The sequence below is a fragment of the Callospermophilus lateralis genome, chromosome Y (genome assembly GCF_048772815.1).
Source record: "Callospermophilus lateralis isolate mCalLat2 chromosome Y, mCalLat2.hap1, whole genome shotgun sequence".
Lineage (NCBI taxonomy): Eukaryota > Metazoa > Chordata > Mammalia > Rodentia > Sciuridae > Callospermophilus > Callospermophilus lateralis.
Window position 1 is genome coordinate 11,286,881 of NC_135326.1, and position 21,051 is coordinate 11,307,931.

Here is a 21,051-nt window from a genome sequence, read left to right on the forward strand (position 1 = left end):
TTCACCAATCTACCAAAGGCTGGAGTGGAGAGGCCTAAACTAACATATACAATATGTAATAAAACATTAGACACAAAATACTTAAAATACAGGAAAATGGAATCTAACAATAAGAGAGATTTAACCCAGAAAATTTGTTGCTTTCAAATCTTCATGCTAATGCAATGTTCCTTTCCATCCCAGGGTGCACTTTTGTTACCTCTGAATAGATTAAAAAAAAAAAAAAAAAGAAAAGAAATGAAGGCACGTACCTTTTCACACACCTACAGTGGTTTTCTCAAAAGAAATAAATAAAATTAAATAAAATTAAAATTTCCTCAAGTCTGAACAAGTTCAAATGGATCTGAAACAAGCAAAGGTCCTACCACATTTCTATATACAGGGCTTTTCTCTAGTGTGATTTCTTAAATGCTGTTCAAAGGGACCTGGAAAGTTGAAAGTCTTACTACAATTTTTTAGAGAGAAAAAGAATCTTCCCAGATGTGAATTCTCTACATCTTTGAGGAAAAGTCTGAAAGCTGAATACTGCCCGACAAGGCTTATCCAGATTATTTTCTACAGCATGCGTCCTTTCATACAACTGAACAAAACTAGAACAGCTGAACCCTTTTTATTTCTTACTTGCATAGGATTTATACTTTTTATTCCAAAAGAATCTTCCCAGTCCTTAGTAAAATACTGAGAATACTAGAAGATTTCCCACATTTCTCACAGTCATAGGGCTTCTCTCCCTGAGGGTTTTCCTATATGAAAATAAAAACAGGGCTGGATGGGAAGCTGACAGGATATAGAAAATCCCCCAGAGTGTTTTTTTCCCAATGTGAACAATATGGCTTTGAAGACAACAGGGAAAATGGAATGATTTGTGATATTTTTTACATTTAAAGAGTTATTCATTTGGATGTGGTGGTGTTTGTCTTTAATTACTGAGACTTGAGAGGTGGATTCTGAAGGATCAATGTTGGAGGCTAGCCTCAGCACCTTAGGAAGACCCTAAGAAATGTAGCAAGTCCCTGTCTCAAAATAAAAAGTAACTGGAATGTAGCTCAGTGTAGAGCACAATCAGACATAATCCCAGTCTCTCTCTCACAAAACACACACACACACACACACACACACACACACACACACACACACTTTCAGCAGTGTGAGCCCTTTCCTGTCTTGGAGGATGACATGAAATATTGATTTACCAGATTTTACATTCAATGTATTTTTCATCAATAACGTCCTACATGAGTGAAACAGTAATAACAGAAAAGTTTACCAATTGTTTTCATGCATATGATTTCTGTGCAGTATCTGTTCTTTAACGTGTGTGAAGCAGACAGGGTGTGACAAAAGCTTTTCCACAATGTCGTTATTCATATCGCTTTTCTCTGGTATGTATTCTTCCATGTCTGTGAAGTGCAGGGGATGTAGCAAAGGCTTTGCCACACTGCTTACATTCATAGGGCTTCTCTCCAGTGTGTATTCTTCCATGAATCTGAAGGTAACTGGATGTAGAAAAGGCTTTGCCACACTGCTTACATTCATAGGGCTTCTCTCCAATATGTGTCCTTCCATGTCTGCGAAGGTAACTGGATGTAGCAAAGGCTTTGCCACACTGCTTACATTTATATGGCTTCTCCTCAGTATGAGTTTTTTTATGTGACTGAAGGTAACTGGATGTAGCAAAGGCTTTCCCACACTGCTTACATTCATAGGGTTTCTCTCCAGTATGAGATCGTTCATGTATCTGAAGGAAAGAGGCAGTAGTGAAGGCTTTTCCACACTGCTTACATTTATATGGCTTCTCCTCAGTATGAGTTTTTTTATGTGACTGAAGGGAACTGGATGTAGCAAAGGCTTTCCCACACTGCTTACATTCATAGGGCTTCTCTCCAGTATGAGATCGTTCATGTATCTGAAGGCCAGAGGCAGTAGTGTAGACTTTTCCACATTGTTGACATTCAGAGCATTTCTCTCTAGTATGTGTTCTTCCATGAATCTGAAGGTAACTAGATGTAGAAAAGGCTTTTCCACAGTGCTCACATTTATACGGCTTCTCCCCAGTATGTGTTCTTCCATGTCTGTGAAGATTAGTGGATGTAGCAAAGGCTTTTCCACACTGCTTACACTCATAGGGCTTCTCTCCAGTGTGAGTTTTTTCATGAGAGTGAAGGTTACTGGATGTAGCAAAGGCTTTTCCACACTGCTTACACTCATAGGGCTTCTCTCCAGTATGAGTTCGTTCATGAATCTGAAGGTTACTGGATGTAGCAAAGGCTTTCCCACACTGCTTACATTCATAGGGCTTTTCTCCAGTATGAGTTTTTTCATGTAAGTGAAGCTCACTGGATCTAGTAAAGGCTTTGCCACACGGCTTACATTCAGAGGGCTTCTCCCCAGTATGTGTTCTTTCATGTCTGTAAAGGCTACTGGACCTACCAAAGGCTTTTCCACACTGCTTACAAGCATAAGGCTTCTCTCCAGTATGAATTTTTTTATGTGAGTGAAGGCCAGAGAAACTACTGAAGGCTTTTCCACACTGCTTACATTCAAAGGGCTTCTCTCCAGTATGTTTTCTTCCATGAATCTGAAGGTAACTGGATGTAGTAAAGGCTTTGGGACACTGCTTACATTTATACAGGTTCTCTCCAGTATGTGTTCTCTGATGGATTCTAAGTGAACTGGGATAAGCAAAGTCTTTCCCACATACCTTACATTTGAAACGTGCATTCCCCGTGTGTGTGATCCTGTGCCTTTGAAGACTTGTGTGTGAAATAAAGGTTTGACCACCTTGTTTACGTTGATAGAGTTTCTCTGCAGAATGAATTATTTTATGTCTTCTAAATAAAGAGGAGAAATTAAAGGCTTTCCCACATACCTCACATTGAAAAGGTTGACCTCCACTGTGTGTTCTCGTGTGTCTTTGGACATCTGGGAGAGAAGAAGAGGCTTCACCACATTGTTGATATTCATAGGGTTGGCACCCAGTATGAGTATCTTCATGCCTTTGAATGCCACTGGAACAACTGGCGACTTTCCCACATACTGTACTTTCATAAGGTCCATCTCCAGTTTGTGTTAACATTTGTGTGTGAACACTTTTCAGCAAAACCAGGGATTGCCTGTGCTGTTTAAATTCACATGGCTTCTCTTCACATTCCTCAGGCTTGTAGCTTTTGTGTTCAGAGTGAGATGTGATCTGCCTATGAAGGAATGAAGGGCATATGAAGTCCTTGGCACACATATAACAACCACATGGACTTACTCTATTAAAATTATTCTTTGTCCAGTTAAGAACTGGAATCTCACTGAAAGTTTCTCCACACTATCTTCTTGGATTTTTAAGTTTAATATATGGCTTCTTTGAAGAATGACCAGCACATTATCAATGCTGGATTCATCCACGATTTTATTCTTATTTATAGGTCCTAGGCTTACAATACTACCAACATCAGGTAAAGGCTAGGTTTTCTGATTTGTTTAAATTTCTTGAAAATCAAGAGATTGAAAGGAAACAATCCTTTGCAATGCAGCCGCTCTATTGAGATTATCCAAATAGTGATATTCACATTCAATTACATTACTTTATGCATGCCTAGTACTTTGAAAAAACTGAATATCTGTCACAGCTAAGTATATATTTCTGGTGAAAAAATCCTTTAAGAATAAATACATTTCAAATTGTGTATACTTCTTGGGTTGGTCTGTTTTAAAAATTATATGACCTTCTCAGATTCTCTCAAAAACTTGTTTTGTGAGTACAATTACCTTAGAACGCTCTCAGAATTTTTGATCTCATCTTCAATTTTCTTTTCATCACATTTGTTTCCTAAAATGAGAAACCAGAACAATCTTTATGAATCTTTAGGAGACAGAATGCTTTGCCAAATAGTAGGAGCCATTTATGCTCCAATAATTCAACAACTGATTCCATTTTCATGTTCTATATAAATGACCAAAATAAACATGAGTTCTCTAGTAGATTTTGAAAAAAAAAAAAACATCATTATTACCTATAAAAGCCAGGTTTCTGAGGACTTCCAGCATCACATCTCTGTAAAGGTTCTTCTGGGAAGGATCCAGCAAAGCCCACTCCTCCTGGGTGAAGTTCACAGCCACATCCTCAAAGGTCACTGAGATCTAAAATATCCCACAAATGTATACTGGAGGTCAGGAGAGATTGACAGCAGAAGAAATGTATAGTCAACATGCTTGATGTCCACATGAATCTCTGAGTCCCTGATTAATTGTATGATGTGGTCCATCAAATGCTTCCTGCACTCAAACTTTCACAGACATTCCAACACTAGAATTGGGCCACTCAAAAGTCAAGCAACTTAATGTTGTACTCCCTTCCTTTGTTGAGTTCACAGAAAGTAAGACAGGTGCCTGGGTCACTCCTAACTTCTTTCTTCATTGCACTCCTATTACAATCCTAACAACTTTCTGTGCAGTGCAGAGGTAATATTAGCAACTCTGAGAGTACTTACCCTTAAAAAAAGAAAGCTGACTGAGAAGAAAATTGCTGGAATAACAAAACTCAGCCTTTAAGAGAGATTCTGCCAACCCCAGTGGCTCATTGTGCCTACAAAGTTAATATAAACAACATGGCATTGACTGATCTCTTGATTCCTTCTCAAAGTCTATTGTTCCATCTTTAAAGAAATGTCTAGAACACCCCACCCTCAACTTCCAAGAATGGATCACTGAGAAGCTTCCCCTACAGACTGCATTTAGACAACTTTTCACTCAGGTTATCACAATTTGTGAACTGGGGATTGAGCTCATCTTTTGTGATTACCCCAACAGAACAACTAACTATATGTTTACACATGCTATTCTCCAGAAAAAAAATAGTCAAATAGTAAACAAGCAACATGATTAATAAACACAAAAATTTGATGATTTCTCATGACTACTGTCAATGCAGAATGTATTAAGATGAAAAGTTGGAACATGACTTAGATATAAGTCAATGACCCAAAAATGTCACCTTATCCAAACAAGAACCTTGCAAAGTTTTATAATTCTCAACACAATTTTATTAATTAACTACAGACACTAATTTCTAAATCTCATAGCAACAATGAATGTACATCAACTATAAAACTCTAGTGAAAAGCAGTCACTTCACTGCTATAAGTTCATGTGCCCCATAGCCATGCTCTGCTCAAGACACTTTGATCAAGATTGGGCCACGTGTGCACTGGATGTCTGTTGTGAAAGAGTTTCCTCCTGCCTGTAAGGATGGTGGTGCAAACCTAAGACAGAAGCATTTGCAGGGTGGTAAAGAAGCAAGGTTGCAACCCAGAATCCTCACCTATCTAACACAATTCGGGTGGGAAACAGGTCACTGCATGTACAACCATAATAATACTAGATGTCTGCACTGTGATGGAGCAGCCAAAAAGATCACCTACCAGAAGGTGCCCCTGCCACTGACACCCAACCACACTCAAGGACTTAAAACATGTCACATCCTGCGCAGCACAGTATCAGCAGAGGTGAGCAAGAGACCAAGAAAAAGCCTTCAGTGGGCCAGCCTTCACAGGAGGGAAAGATGAGTGACAGTAGATGTCTTGGATATGGATCACATGATGGTCCAGGCTAACTGGAATCCAGGTGGCCAAATGCACTACATCCTCAATTCTGTAGACAAAATCCATTTAGTATATGTTCAAATGTGAAACACTAAAATACTTTTAATGAGCTCACAAGAAATTTTATGTTATTTTTGGTAGAAACATTTAGAAAAAATAAGCAGGGATTGAACATAGGGCACTTAATGACTGAGCCACATCCCCACCACATATGCCATTTTGGCACAGTACTCAAAAAACTTGCTCAGGGCCTTGTGAGAGACTGAGGCCAGCATTGAAATTTATGTTTCTCCTGCCTCAGCCTCCCCAGCTAAGGAGAATACACTCATGCACCATTGCACGTGTGGAAATTTAGTTTTGCAAAAGAACAAGTTATACATTCATATACTAATGAGAATAAGGGAAAAATTCAACACTCATAGCAAAATGACACAACAGGGAGCCTGGAACCATCTCTGTACTGCCATGAAATAGAACAGAAGTGGAAACACAAGCCAAACCAACAGAAAAACAATGTCATCATGCCCCAAAGTCCTGAAAGGTTCACAACAGCTCCATGAAGCAGTCATAAGAAAGAGTGCACAGCACCAAGCATGGTGTGACCTTCACTAACCTGTTAGTCTGACCTTCTCTGGTGCAGAACACTGGCCTGGTTGCTCACTGTGATAGCCTGGTCATTGGCTCCAGACTACACACAGTACATCTTATCCAAATTTAGGCAATTCCTACTAAAATCACCATGGAAATATTTTAATGTCTAACACAAACTCCCACTCTTCTACGTCAGAAATGACTATGTGAAAAATCAGCAGGAATTCCTTAGAAGTATTCAAGCATCTGGCAAGAGCAGCAAATTATTGTCTACCCATTCAACCATCACCTAAAATTCGACCAAGAACACTTCAGAGTTTCTTTTGGAAATCAGGTTTCAAATACACCCACCTTCAGGAGGCTGAGGCAGGAGGCTTCCATGTTCAATGCCAGCCTTAGCACCATAGTTACGCCCTTAGAAAGTTGGCAAAAGCCTGAATCAAAGTTAATAAATATAAAAGTTTAGGGGGAAGATGCTGGGGATTTGGTTCAGTGGTTAAGCACCTGAGGGTTCACTGCACAGTATGCTCCCCCAAATAAAACCATGGAGATTTCTGAGGAAAGAAGGAAGCTCACACAGTCCAGGAGGAAACCATTCAGAGAGGCCTATGACACTCATGCTCAGCAGTGGTTGCGCACAGGCTGGGTTCTGCAGAGCAAAGGGACAGCAGAGCTTTAAATAGCACCACTGTGTGTTAAAGCAGAGGCCCCAGCACAACTACCCACAAAAACCAGACAAGTGAGGTTTTGCTGTTTCTACTCTTCTTCTCTAGTTTCTGGTGTATGGAGAAATGAGGCCAGGGGACACTGAGATCTGGTGGCAACAGTTTATTGGTGGCACCACAGACCAGAAAAATAATTTCCAAAGCCTGAGCCCTGAACACAGTGCACAGCAGGGTTTTTACTTTTATACATAAACAACTTTTGAGGACATCCAGGCAAGGGAGTTGGGGCAAGCTTATTTTCATATATTTCTTATATGAAAATAAGCTTGCCAATGGCCTAAAGACTCAGCTCAGACACATTAGCTGCTGGGTGTCAGTCTGCAAATCCAGAGCCTGTCACCTCTAAATCTGTTAAAGTTTCCATTCTGTCCAATGACCCTAGCATTCAGGGAAATCTTTCAAAAGAGCTGAACACAAAATAATTTGTTAAACATAGCTCATACACATGGTCTCTAGCCAAAGGCATGAAGCCTTCAAAAAACAGGAGCCACATTATAGGAGAAAAGAAAGAAACACATTTTTTCATTGTTAAAGGAACTTTATTTATTTGTATATGGTGTTGTAAATCAAACCCAGTGCCTCTTGCATGCTAGGCAAATGCTCTACCATTGAGCCACCACCCCAGCCCCAAGAAACACATTTTCATTTCACTTTAAAAAAATCATACAAAGAATACTGATGAACAGAAAAACATAACTCATGAATGGAAAATAAAACATATGGAATTGACTATCCTTGAGTAAGATAAGACTCCAGAATCCCTAGGATAAATGTTCTTTCTATTCATTTACTTGTGTGTTTGCTTATATTTTGTACCAAGGATTGAACCAAGGGTTGCTTAACAAATAAGCCACATTGACTGCACTTTTTTCATTTTTAATTATTTCTATTTTGACAGAGGAATTCTCTAAGTAGTTCAGCACGTATGTTGTTGAGGCTACCATTGAACTTGGGATCCTCCTGCCTAAAAGTCCTGAGGTGCTGAGATCAAAGAGATGTGGCACTGTGGTGGCCCTAGGCTAAACTTTCATTAACTGTCTTAAATTGTTAGTATGCATGCACCTGAAACAAAGTCAAAATACATCAGGCAGAGGCATACAAAACTTCCCAGGACAATGAAGAATACATGGCTAAATTTGGGGACATCACCACAACTTGGTTGCTCTGTGACCATATAACAGAGCAACAGGCAGGAGGATTTCCCTGGTCTAATGGTTAATAGTGAAACACACAGCCTTCTCAGAATCACAGTAAAACTCCCCAGAACAGGCCACATTCTGAGCCATAAACCTCACTTCAATAAGTGTACAATGTCAGTGAAATCCCAAGTAGGCTCAAAGAACATGGGAGTTAAAGCCGAAATCAGATCAGAAGCAGCTGGAAAACCTCTAAGAAATGGGAGATGCAACACAGGGCTCTAAACAGACCCAGGAAGAAGAGGTAATTCAAGGGAAAATTTGACCATGGTGAGAAAAATAAAATGTACAAGTCCAACATGGGAATACCACACAAATGGTGCATTGGGGGTTTCTAGAGCATCCAAATCACATTCCAGAAAAGAAGAGAAAAAAATCACTAAAATTGGCATTTAAGGAAAGCAGAGAAAGAGCAAAGTAAGTGTCAATTAAGCATAGGCGGGTAACAGAGGGTGTTGGTGAAACCCCAATCAAGAAATCAGCAGTCTGCAAAACCAAGTTCTTCATGAATATCAGCATCACTGACAAACTAATATTGGTTTAAGAAAACAGAGGACAGGAGTGAGGTTATGGCCCAGTGTACAGAGCTTGCCTAGCACCAGTGAGATTTTGGGTTCAATTCTTACTACCACATCAATGTAAATAAATAGAACAAAGGTATGAAAAATACCTTAAACATTAAACAAATAAGAAAACCAAGGACACAGAAACTACCCATTACAATTAAAATAGCCACCATTACCATCCATGGGCTCTTCAACAATATCATGAACATGCACTTGACACAAATCAGATAACTTAGAGTAACTGGCCCACTACTTTGAGAGAGACCATCTCCTACAACTTACACAGAAGGCCAAATACACAAAACACATGAGCCCATGCCTACTGAAGAAACTGACTCAATAACTCATTACCATCAAAAAAGTGAAATGTAGGGCTCTTAGACATCCTACAGGCTGCCACTAGACACTCCAGAACTGCTACCAACTGTCTACATTTCTTTTGAGAATGCAGAAGCAGAGGAAACACCTTCTAATTTTATTGGAGGCATATGTTACAATATTATCAAAATTAAATTGATAAAATGAGGAAGCTATGAATTACTCTCATGATCATAAGTGTAAAATGCCTCCACAAACATTACTTAACTGAATGCAAATAGTATGCGTGATGGTTCATTTGAATTGTCACCTTGATGGGATTAAGAGACACACTTTCAGTGTGTCCATGAGGTTGTGTCTAAGAGTTATTGGCATGTAGAATCGCAAACTGGAAAACCTCCCCAAGTCTGAGTAACGTCATCCAAATAGGATGGTGGCTTGCATGGGATAAAAGTTGCAACGCCATGGTAGCAGCTGCAGATGCAAGCTCGATTCTACATAGATGGGTTTTCCACTGCTGCTGTGATTGCCTGAGTATATTAGACTTTTTCTTTTTCACTCTTCCAAAGCCGATTCTCCCAATGATTCTCCAGGGAGTTTCCAGAAGCACTGGATCTCAGACTAGGGTAGCACCTTTGATCCTTCTTGTTCAGAGGCTTCAGCATCTTGGGCCGCACAGCTACTACTTCTCCAGCTCCCCAGCCAGCAGACTGCCACAGAGGACTCTCCAGCTTCTGATCATCTCAGACAATCTAATAAATTCTCTTTTCAATACTGTTTACATTTTGAGAGAAATGGGGTGACTTATCTCATTATAACTCCTGGTTTGGTGGAGTCCCCTTAAAATTTTTGTAACTAGGAAAGTCAGGGCAGGAAGATGACAAGACTGAAGCCAGTCTCAGAAATGGAGCAAAACCATCAGAAACACAGTCAGACTTGGTCTTAATCAAAAATTACAATCAGGGAAAGAGGCTATCACTCAATGACAGAGCACATTCCTAGCATGTTTGAGGTATTTGGTTTGAAACTTAGATCCACAAAAAAAATCAATACAATTAAGGTATTCTGTTCATTTACAACTATAACAAAGTTAAAAATAATTAAAAATAATAAAAATAAAAACTGCTGGAGAGGTGCTCAGTGGTCAAATGCCTCTGGGTTAAATCCCTAGGGATACACAAACCCACTATCAAAAAACGATTTTACAAACTTGAAAGTATTTTTTGAATGACAACAGCATGAGCAAGTCCCTTGCTTAAATCCCACCACTTAATGCATAAGTAAATAAATCAATAAAAGTCCACTTTCTTGGGCTGGGAAATAGCTCAATAGTAGAGCCAAGCATGCATAAGACCCTGGGTTCAATCTGAAGCAGGGCACAAACACACACACAAACACACTCACACACACACACACACACACACAAAAAAAATATATATATAACTCTGCTAAACTTCCTGTCATGAATGACAAAAAACGATTAAAATAGGAAAGGTACAAAATGAGAGGCATAAAATACATTGAAATTAATAGAAAGACAATATAATTTCTTACCAAGGAGATTAAGGAGACTAAACTTCCCCATGATCTACACTGTCTGAAAACCCCTGAGCATTTTAGAAAATTCTGTGAAATCCAGGGCCAGGTGTGCTGTGCTTCTTGGTGAACTTAAAAAGAAAAAAACCCCTACTTCTAATAATGGAAAAAGGAGACCATGTTTAAGATGATTGAAAATCTTGTAGTGATCATAGTGAGTGTAGACAGAGAGAAGTCATGTAACTCCCAAATTTCATAAGCTAACAGTCCAGCTCCCAAAGGGGTGGCCCAAGGATAAGTCCTTTTTTTTTTTCTTTTTGATACCTTGGATTGAACCCAGAGGCAGTTGACCACTGAACCACATCTCCAATATTTGAAGTCTCACCAAGTTGCAAAGGGTCTCACTAAGTTGTTAAAGCTGTCCTCAAACTTTAAATCCTCCTGCCTCAGCCTCTGGAGAAGTAAGGAGTACCACTGTGCACCACTGCACCTTGCCATAAATTAGGATGTTTTCTAAATGGAAATGTAAGTAGGTTTTTTTTGGTCCACTTCTTTTTCCACTCTTTCATCATATTTCATCATCTTTAGTGCTGAATAAATCAACTTGGGCCTCAGATAAGTGAGCAGATCATTTCACAGTGATAACCACAGATGGCTGGGGCTGAAGGAGCAAATATACCAGGCTCAAGAGGCAGGGAAGGTCCCCCTGCCAGCTGGGACATCCTCACACCTGGGCATGCTCACTGAAACACTCCATGATCACTCTCCCATGAGACCTAGACCATGACTCCACCCTATGAGCTTTTCAGATTTTCACAGCACTGCACTGGGGTGGCTGGTCCTTATGCTTGGGGAGAGATTTTGCTCTTTCACACTGTGAGAGAATGCAAGGGTCAGGAATCACTGGTGACCTGGCCCCTCAGCACCAGCATGCACAGGCTGAATGTACAACTGTATCCAAGGAATGGGAACAGAGCTTGGGGAAAACAAGATCCCAAGAAGTGAGCTGTCTAGATGAGGCATGTTCCAGGACATTCCTTAGCCCCAAGACCTCAGCTGAGCCCCTAAGAGGCTGCACCTCACAACTTAGGCTGTCCTCTAAGAGGAGCTAATCCAGGGCATAAAATTCCTGGTACCATGCAGGGCAGAGGACAGCTGTGGGCACATGGTGGCAACCCAGGAAAGGATAGTGGCTGGGGACATAAGACTCTGTGAGGTATGCAAGAAAACCCGCCAGAGAAATCTGATATGCTGTCTATACCTAAGAACGATAAAAAGAGAAGCACAGGATTTTCCCAGGTGTGAACTGAAATTCTCTATGAACTTGCTCTATATCAATGAACCTTCAGACCACTTGATTTTGGGGAATTAGACCATCATGAGGATAGTAAAATGGGGTTCTGGATGGATGGCAAAAATTCTCATGGGATATCTTAAGCCCTTTAAGAGTCAATTACCTTAATTTCTATATTAGTCCAAAATTCTCCAAACAAATGCACTTCTCAGGATATATTAGCAACCTTATCTGACATATAACCGCCATCTTCCAAAGCTAACAATGTAATAACAGACCTACAAAAGAAATTTCACTTTTTTTTTTTTTGCTGTACCACCCATCTGATGATCCGACCAATGCACTTGGTTAATGTATTCATGCATAAGTTTCTTTTACAAACATTCTTGTCAGCCATGCACACTGGGGCACAATTCTAATCCCAGCAGCTTGAGAGAGTGGGTCAGGAGGACCGCTAAATTCAAAGCCAGCCTAGGCAACTTAGTGAGGCCCTAAGGAACTTAGTGAGATCATGTCTCAAAATAATACATAAAATGGGTTGCGGATCTGGCTCAATGATTAAGTACTTCTGGGTTCAATCCCTGTGATTAAAAAGATGTAATTTCTTCCAGAATAGGACACATATATCATTCAGGATAAATTAAATCCATGTTCCTGAGGATGGACATTAATATTTGGGTCAAAATAAACTATTTTCCTCAGGTTTGGTGGCCAGTGCCTTTAATTCCAACAGCTTGAGAAGCTGAGGCAGGAGGATCAGAAGTTCCAGGTGAGCCTAGACAACATAGCCAGATCCTATCTGAAAATAAAATTTTAAAGGGCTGGAGATGAAGGACAAGAGAATAAATCAGACATTATTATCCTATTTGACTACATGACCCATGTGAACAGACATTAGGTACAATCAGAAAAAGGGGAAGTTACACTCTATTTATGTATGAGGTGTCAAAATGCATTTTACTCTCATGTAGAAGCAATAAAAGGCAAGTAAAATGAATAACTTCTGCCAAAAACAAACAAACAAACAAAAAAGGGCTGAGGATGTAGCTTAAGATTCAATATCCCTAGTACCAATAATCCACTGCCTTATTTCACTTAGAGCAGCTATCTTACCAGAACACAAAATGTGCTAAGAGACGATTCTTTCACCTCAAGTATGATATTCAGAAACAGAAAAAAAAGTGTTATGCTTGCCAGAGATAGTGGCACATGCCTGTAATCCTAGAGACTCAGGAGGCTGAGGCAGGATGACCATAAGTTGGAGGACAGTGTCCAAAACAAGTGGTATACACCTCTTTTAAACAAAAAAAAAAAAAAAGAGGGTGTGTGGGGGTTCCCTGAGGATTTTACTGATAAAGCTTCTCTAGTTTTGATCCCCAATATAAAAAGAAAATATTCCTTGCAATACTTCACTAGAGGAAAAGTGAAATTTAATAGACTGTGTTCATTTACAACACAGGAAGACGAACAGACATTTGAGAGTGATGGGAAGTGGAGAGGAACATGGCATTTTAGAAGGCAGCAGGCAACTGCAAATGAAGCACCTGCAGCAGCCTTCAGAGACTCTGAACAGGGAGAAGGAAAGTGGATTTGGGATCCTGCTTCCTGCACATTTGGAAGAGTGGGGGCGGGCCACCAGCAGGGAGGGGAGGGGAGGGGAGGGGAAGCTGGAGACCTGAGCAGCCCATTCAACAATGGAAGCCACAGGATGGAGCCCAGGGCCACCTGCCAGCGAGAATTGGGCCTCCTGCTCTGAGCTGACCTCAGGGACCAGCCCACCCCTCAGGCCCAGGGAGCAGAAGCCCAGGGCCAAACACCATGCAGGACTAGGCCGCACCCTCTGAAGCAACACCCAGCTCACCCGCGGGACCAGTGGACAGAGGCTTAGGGTCAGCCGCCAGGAGGTGACTTCAAGGTTCTACCGTGCAACCCAATCCCCAGGACCAGGGGACAGAGACCCAGGGCAACCTCCAGAGGCGACTCCCCCACGCTCTGCAGCTCACCCGTCTGCGGGGGCCCCAAGGCAGGTGCTGACGACCTTGAACTTCAGTCCTTGTCACAAACTCACCATTTTTGTCTTCCTTGGGGACCTGGTGTTCTCGAGGAAGCTCCAGGCACCAGAGATCTCGGGGACACAGGCGAATCAGAGTAACCTAAGCCTTCTGAGTAGCGCACGTGGGGACCGGAAAGGAAGGGGCGGAATCGGTGAGAAAGGAAAAGCCCAAGAGACTGCAAAAGCCCGCCCTTCCCCTCTGTTCAGGAATCGGATTGGACAGCTCCACCCTAATGGGCCGCCTCCAGGAACGCCTCTGCCTTATGACTGACAGCTAATGGTATCCAATCACTTCCTAAAATTCCCTAGAGTGACAGATTCCTTGGTCCCAGCCCATTTCAGGTGGAGTGTCTTTGCTGGGCTGGAAAAAAATCCCAGTTAGAAGCCTTTGCTGGGAACTTGGTAAGGATGGGATTGAGCTCTGGCTCTGGGAGACTGCCTTCCCAGCATGGGTGATGCCCTGGGTGTGAACTCCACCACAGAAACAAAGAACAATTTTTTAAAAAGTCACTTAAGGAGCCTGAGGCAGGAGGAGCCCAAGGTTCAGGTCAGGATCTACAGTGTTACCCGTGTTTACTGTGACGCGTCCCTGCTTCCCCAAATGCTGAAGTATAACACCAGAGAAGCACGTAGAGAGTGGAAAGTGGAAGGCTTAATTAAGGGAGAGCAGAAAAGATTCACCCCCACCCCCAGGAAGAAGGGGACTGGAAAAGAGAAATCCCTGGAAAACGGAGGTCTTCTCCCTTTTATACCTAAGGTCATCTTTTGTCCTCCCACATTCCTGTCCTTTATTTCTCTTTATTGTGCATGTGATGGGGGCTGCAGGTGGAAGGACAAAGGGTGAAAAACTGGTGGACTGGTGGGGCTGGGAGCAGAGATCTGGGCAGGAACAGCCTAGGGTGGTTTGATTAGCATCTCCCTGTTTTACTGGGAGCTACTTCATTAACCCTTATTTAGGACCTGCCCAGGGTCATGGGGCATTAATATTTCAATTTCTCAGATGTTTTTCTGGCTTCCCAGGCTCAGATTATACTCCATTTTCTTTTTGGTTCCTATTACACCGCATTAACCTGGCTACATAAACTCTCCTCTTTAAATTTGGCTTCACAAACAGGAAAATCCTATCTGAAAATAAAATAAAAGGGTTGGAATTCTAGCTCAGAGGTTGGGCCCCACACGGAATATACCACAGAACCTCAAAGAAAAAGATACCTATATACATATGTAGTATCATCCGGTGCGACCTCAGACAACTTAGCAAGACAGTCACAAAATTTTTGAAACAATATTTAAAGATGTCACATATATCACACATGTGTGATGTCTAAAAATAAAAGAAGTTTGACAATCATTTCAGTAATTCTCATCACCTCCTGGCCACTGATCTTTTGAGGAGATAGCCTGAGCTAAGAAAGTAAGCAATTGGTGTTGGTGATTTGGCTCAGTGTTCTCTCCCCAGTAGAACAAGGGAAAACGGGGAAGGGGAGTCAATCCTTTAAGGCAGCAATGTGCACTGGAAATAAAATGGCTGCTTTGTACTTAATGTCCATGTTCTACATTCCACGATTAGGGGAGTTCTGGGAAGTGACCTGACTCTGGTGATCCCACACATCATGTCATCTGTTTACCCCAAAACCAAACAGAAAAGGTCATGATGAAAAGCAGGAAAGGAACTTTGATCAGTGAAGCTACACCAGGAAGACAAGGGAAGCATGTCCTTAGCTCTCTCTTCAGGGGCTGTCCAGGACTCTCACATTTTATAGAAAGGGTAATCAGTCATAGGCATGTTTGTAGAGGGCACACTTTATGTACCTTTGTTGACATCTGTGACTTTAGGCATCTGTGGGTCTCATAAAATTTCTGTGAGCTCATGATCACGTGCCCCTTGACACACTTCACCCCATTGCATGTTATGCTCAAATTCAGGACCCCCAAAAGACCACAAGAGGTCAAGGTCCCTGTAAGCAGCAAAGAGGTATTTATTGCAGGGTAGCTCAGTCCTCCATGTGCACTCAGCAACTGGTGAATTTGAGAGGCCCAGAACCCAGATTTTGCAGCACTTTTATACACTCTTTGGGGAAGGCAAGGACTTCACATGCATCATAGCATCTTTTAGCAAATCATCACACACCACAGGAAAATTATAAAACAACTCTAAATCATGATTAGTACATTCACTGGTGGGAACAATTGGGTAGGGGTGATTGGCTAGTACAAGAGGGGCATTCCTTTGAACTGATTGGTTTAAGCCAAGAAGGGTGTTTCTGATGAACTCTGGGGTTTCCCAAAATGTTATCAACCTCCATAAACTACTGGGAGGGTCATCTGGCATCCCAGGTATTTCCCTGTCTCATGCTGATAGGTGGCTGCTAGGAGGTTGCTATGGGTAGCCACCTAGCCTGACTAAGTCAGGGACACCTAGCAAAGTAGATCTCTCCTGTTATTTATAGATAAACAACTCAGCAGGGTGGGTAAGTGCCTAGGAGTGCTCTGTGGGTATTTCTAAGGACAAGGGTCACACCCCCTTCCTTGGACAGACTTTGTTCTGAGGTAGAGGCTGGTTTTTCATGCACAGGCTGACCTTAATTGATCTCTCAGGAAGGGTCCCCTCCCTTGTGTTCTTTCCTTATCAGTGGTTCAGAGGCACCAACATTTTCAAAAAAAGCCACAAGCCCACCTGCTCCTGCCTGGTAAGCACCATATCCCTAGATGCGGACCCTGTGCTCTCACTTCCTGGCTTTCAACTGATAGTTAAACCAGAAAGAAATAATAACCCTGCTCAGCTCGGCCCATAAAGCCGGCATATAAAACCCCACTTGGGGCACATATGGCCTGTGTTGTTGAGGTTACTGGTTACTGGTGAGGAGTTCTGCCACCTCACATGTTAAAATTTGAACATTAGAGAAGCAATCCCAGGCAAGTACACAAAGCAGGGTTTATTTTTAAAGGAATCACATAGACTTTTCCCCAGGAGGGAGGGGGGACCATAGCTTTGTATCCTGGAATCACCAGAAGCAAGGTGTTCAGCCTTTAAAGAGTCCTAGGCTTCCTTTGTTCTCCATTCCTTTCCCCCTTATCTTTCTCCTTCCTGCTTTGGTGACTAGGCCCAGGAATGCTTGGTGAGTTGGCACAAAGGTGACAAACAGGGGGGACTGTAAAGGGAAGGGCAGGATGTAGCAGCCAAGGACACATTAACAACCTAATAGCTCTCTATAAGGAGGGGCAATTCCTGGGAGAGGCTACCTCAGCAACAGGAAGGAGCCAGGGCAGTTCTTGATTAGGGTGGAGTGAGGGCTCTGGAGGAATTAACATTTCGATCCCTCAGGGAACAGTCTCCAACCTGCCAGACTCACTCAAAATTGGCCTCTTTGATCAGACCTGACTCTATTTACCTGTCTGTACTGACTGCCAGGTCTCTAACAAGGCTTCAGTATCTACCCCTTCCCAGAAAGTAAATACAATTGCATTTTTACTGTTAACTTGAATTGGTGAAGTCTTTCACATCTTGCACACTGGCCCCAAAACAGTCTCCCACCAACATTATCAATGACAATGGGGAGGGGGGCTTACATATAAACAGTCATATTCCCACAAGTGTGGAATAGTGGCCACATACCCGTCTAGGACTGAGAACTCAAATCTAGGTGCTCCTCCACTCCTGTACTGGGCATTGATTCCATGACAGGGGTATAGAACCCCTGAGCTCCATCCACAGCACTTTTGCTATTGTGGTACAAAGAAGGTGCGTGGAACCATAAATATAATGGATTTGAGAATATAACTCTGAAACCCCGCCTAATTCCTTGTTAAGATTGGGAGCCATCTTTTCCAAAACTCATGAAAACTAATTTTTGTTTTACTATAAATTACTGCAATTTCTAAACTTCCTTGGAATGCCTGCCCATGCCTTGAAGTCACCCATACTTGGCTCCCCATGACCAGATAACAACCCTCTCTGAAACCTCAGTGGTACCTCATACATTCTAATGTTGGGATCTGAATTTATTCCCTACCTTGAAATGTTAAGCCATGTAGTTCATTAACCTACTATCTGACTTTGTATTATGCTTGTCCAAATCCTGGTATCTGTAAGTTCTCAAGGCACCCCTCTTTGCAAACATTTGTACTATAAAAATTTGATCCTAGAGAGCTGGGGTATCTCTAGCCCAGGGTTTGGGGAGAGAAGACATGGCCAGCTCTTGGATATGTAAATATAACTTTGATTTAGTTTGATTCAAAATTGGAGTCTGTGCTCTTTTTCTTGTGTTGTGGCTTAAGAGTGCCAGGTCTCTAACAAGGCCATCTGTAGGTTAGGCCAAGTGAGCATATTTTTTACATATGATGACACATCACTAGGCCAATACATTTAAAAAATGAAAAAATCATTGAATAAATCATTTATTAGAAAACAACAACAACAACAAAAATAGAGCCGTACCCTGGGATGGTGTTGAAAATCATGCCAGGAGGGTCAAAAATTCTAGGCCAGCCTCTGCAACTTACCTTCACCCTCTCTCAAAATACAATTTAAAAGGGGCAGGGAATGTAGTTCAGTGTCACAGCACCCCTAAGCTCAATGACCAGTTTTTAAAAAACAACACCTTGAAGAAGAATAGAGGGGAAAAAGACATAAGAAAAGAGAAGAGTGTAAAAGGGCAGACATAAATAGAACTACATCAACAGTGACATTATATGGCAATGGAGTGAACAATCCTATCCTAAGGTAGAGATCAGCAGACAGAATGAAAACAAGGTCCAATTCCATGCTATGTGCAGGGGTCACTGATGGGATACAAATGTATAAAAGAAATTTGAAAATAAGAGAATGTGAGTCCTACACTATGAAAACAGTTCTACTATACTACCTCCCCAATATCAGGCAAAATATTTTAAAACCAAAATTTATTGAGAGATAACAGCCAAGAGACAGGTGTTCTTGAAGTCTCCATCCTCTTTCCCAATGCCAATCCAATAATGAGGACACAGCTGTGAGATTACAAGGAAAAAAAAACTTGTTTGCTAGCAAAGGAGCAGCAAAATGACTACTGTCCCAGAGGCTGTGATTCTGCTAATCGGAAAAAAGAGTAGGCTTTTCTTTTTGGAGGGACACATTGGTGCCAGGAATAAACTCAGGGGCATCAATCTGTGAGCCACATCCCCAGCCCCATTTTATATTTTATTTAAAGCCTGGGTCTCACTGAGTTGCTTAGCACCTGGCCTTCGCTGCTGCGCCCCTCCCCTGACTCAGGCAATGGCAAGGCCCTACTGAGGTGGATGGCGCAAGGCGTCCATCCTCTGGAGGAGGGCAGTATGTTTCTGGGAATGGGCTAATTTGTTTTTGTATTCCTTTAATAAGTATAGTTGTGACTTCTCATATGACCATTAAGTATGAAGAAAAAAACATGACTTTCCCAATTAATACAACTACTTCTAAAGAATAGATCTGTTTGCTCTAAATGCAATGATTCAGCTGTGGAGTGTAAATTGTTAATGTCTAATGAAAAACTCCCTGTATTCCTGTCAAGGAAGTTTTTGAGAAATTAAATTAAAATCTAGAGAAGAAAAATTAATGTTAAGAAGACAGATTAGTGCTTAGTACTGGGCAACTTGTTCTTGTTCCTGTGCACAATGGTTTGTGCTCTTACTCTTGTTTGATTAAAACTAATAACAAGTCAACCACTTGCCATAACCATGGCACCGGTTCCAGTCAGTAAGTCAAGAAAGAATAGTCAAGGTATAGGCCAATAGTTTGGGACATTTGTAATTATTATTAAAAGTTAACTAAGCAAAAACAGCTCAAAGCAAAACATGAACTGAAAGTACAAATGTTTGCTTATGTATAAGCCAAGATACATTCTTCTATTCTGATTGTAGCTAGGTAATATTTTGTTTCTTTGAATAATGATTCCTGTTTTGTAACCACAAAGTACTGTGAGCCTGCCAAAATGAAAAGTATATATGATCAAGTTCACAAGTAAAGATTGGGATCAACACCTGCACTTTGGTGTCTGTGTTGTTTCTCCACCCCTCTTTCGCCGACTCCTCACCATCCGTTCGTCTCCTGAGACCCCCTGTTGGAGCTGGTCTCCGACACTTCGCTGAGGCTGCCTGTGCACTTTTGATCCTCCTTCCTCAGCCTCCCTAGTGGCTAGGATTGAGGCATCACCACCACACCTGGCACAAAGCAAAATATTTCATTAATGAGATGGTATGCCCTTAGTTTGATGTCAAATAGAGTTTAGAATTTGGTTCTGTGTTTGTTTGGGTTTGCTATTGCAGAAACCCAAAACACAGTCCAGGACATGCAAAGGCCTGTGGAGTCCACATAATGTTAGATGATCCACCCTCATAGCCTCCCTGGAAAATGAAAGCAACATGTTACCTCCTTTCACGTTCTTACCAATATGAACCATTCCAGGGTCACCTGAAAATGCAAGCTGACTATGGCACCTGAAGAGGACCTCATGTCTACCAGAAGAATCTGGAGTCAGGAGGGCAATGAGTGGGGAAGCAATGACAGAATGACAGACGTGCTACATTGTCCTCCCATGTGAAGGTTGAGATCTGGAGGCTGCTTCTGCCAAGGGAAGAGTGACACACAGGTCTTGGACTGGGGATCAGGTACTAGGCCACCTGGGTTGCCTATATGATCTGGGGTTCTGCACAGACCTCTGCAACACCCGTTTCCATGACAGTGAGAATTCCAGGCCTGCCTAAGTCCCTCATCCCCATATTTCATCAGGTCATGTGGCCCAGAACAAGCAATATAGTGAGAATTAGACCCAACTCTGCTCCAGATCTTCTTTCTGGCTGTTTGGGTGCGTACAGCCTTGGGGTCTGGCCTGTTCAAACAATCGAGTAGGAAGGTGAGACTCAGATGGGTGTCCGGGAGTCCTGCAAAATGACCAGCTTTCCCATGTCAGGACAGCCACAGAGGGCTTGGGGTTGAGGTGGGGCTGTCCTCTGGCACCAAGAGCAGCACCACAGCCTAGACACAGGAATTTCCCTGGAGGGGGATTTGGAGTGGGAGGAGAGGACTGAGACTCTGCTGCCCACCCCAGTGCCAGCCCATCCACACTAGATGCCTGCCAGAAAAACACCCAGATGAATCCTCTTAGCCCACTTTTTCTAGTTTTAAAGTGAAAGGTAGACAGACTGAATGCAGGGGGATTGCCTTGATC

At 42.0% G+C, this 21,051-nt stretch overlaps 1 protein-coding gene across 1 annotated transcript in view; it reads right to left on the reverse strand.

Annotated features, from left to right (window-relative positions):
• Nucleotides 1-1,360: 1,360 nt before the first annotated feature.
• LOC143639803 (uncharacterized) overlaps nt 1,361-21,051 on the reverse strand; it is a 38,684-nt gene continuing 18,993 nt past the window's right edge. Inside the window, exons 3-4 of the mRNA XM_077107863.1 lie at nt 3,159-3,194; nt 1,361-2,738 (exon numbers count right to left, since the gene is read on the reverse strand). Coding sequence (XP_076963978.1) covers nt 1,361-2,738; nt 3,159-3,194 — 1,414 coding nt within the window. The remainder of the gene's footprint in view (nt 2,739-3,158; nt 3,195-21,051) is intronic.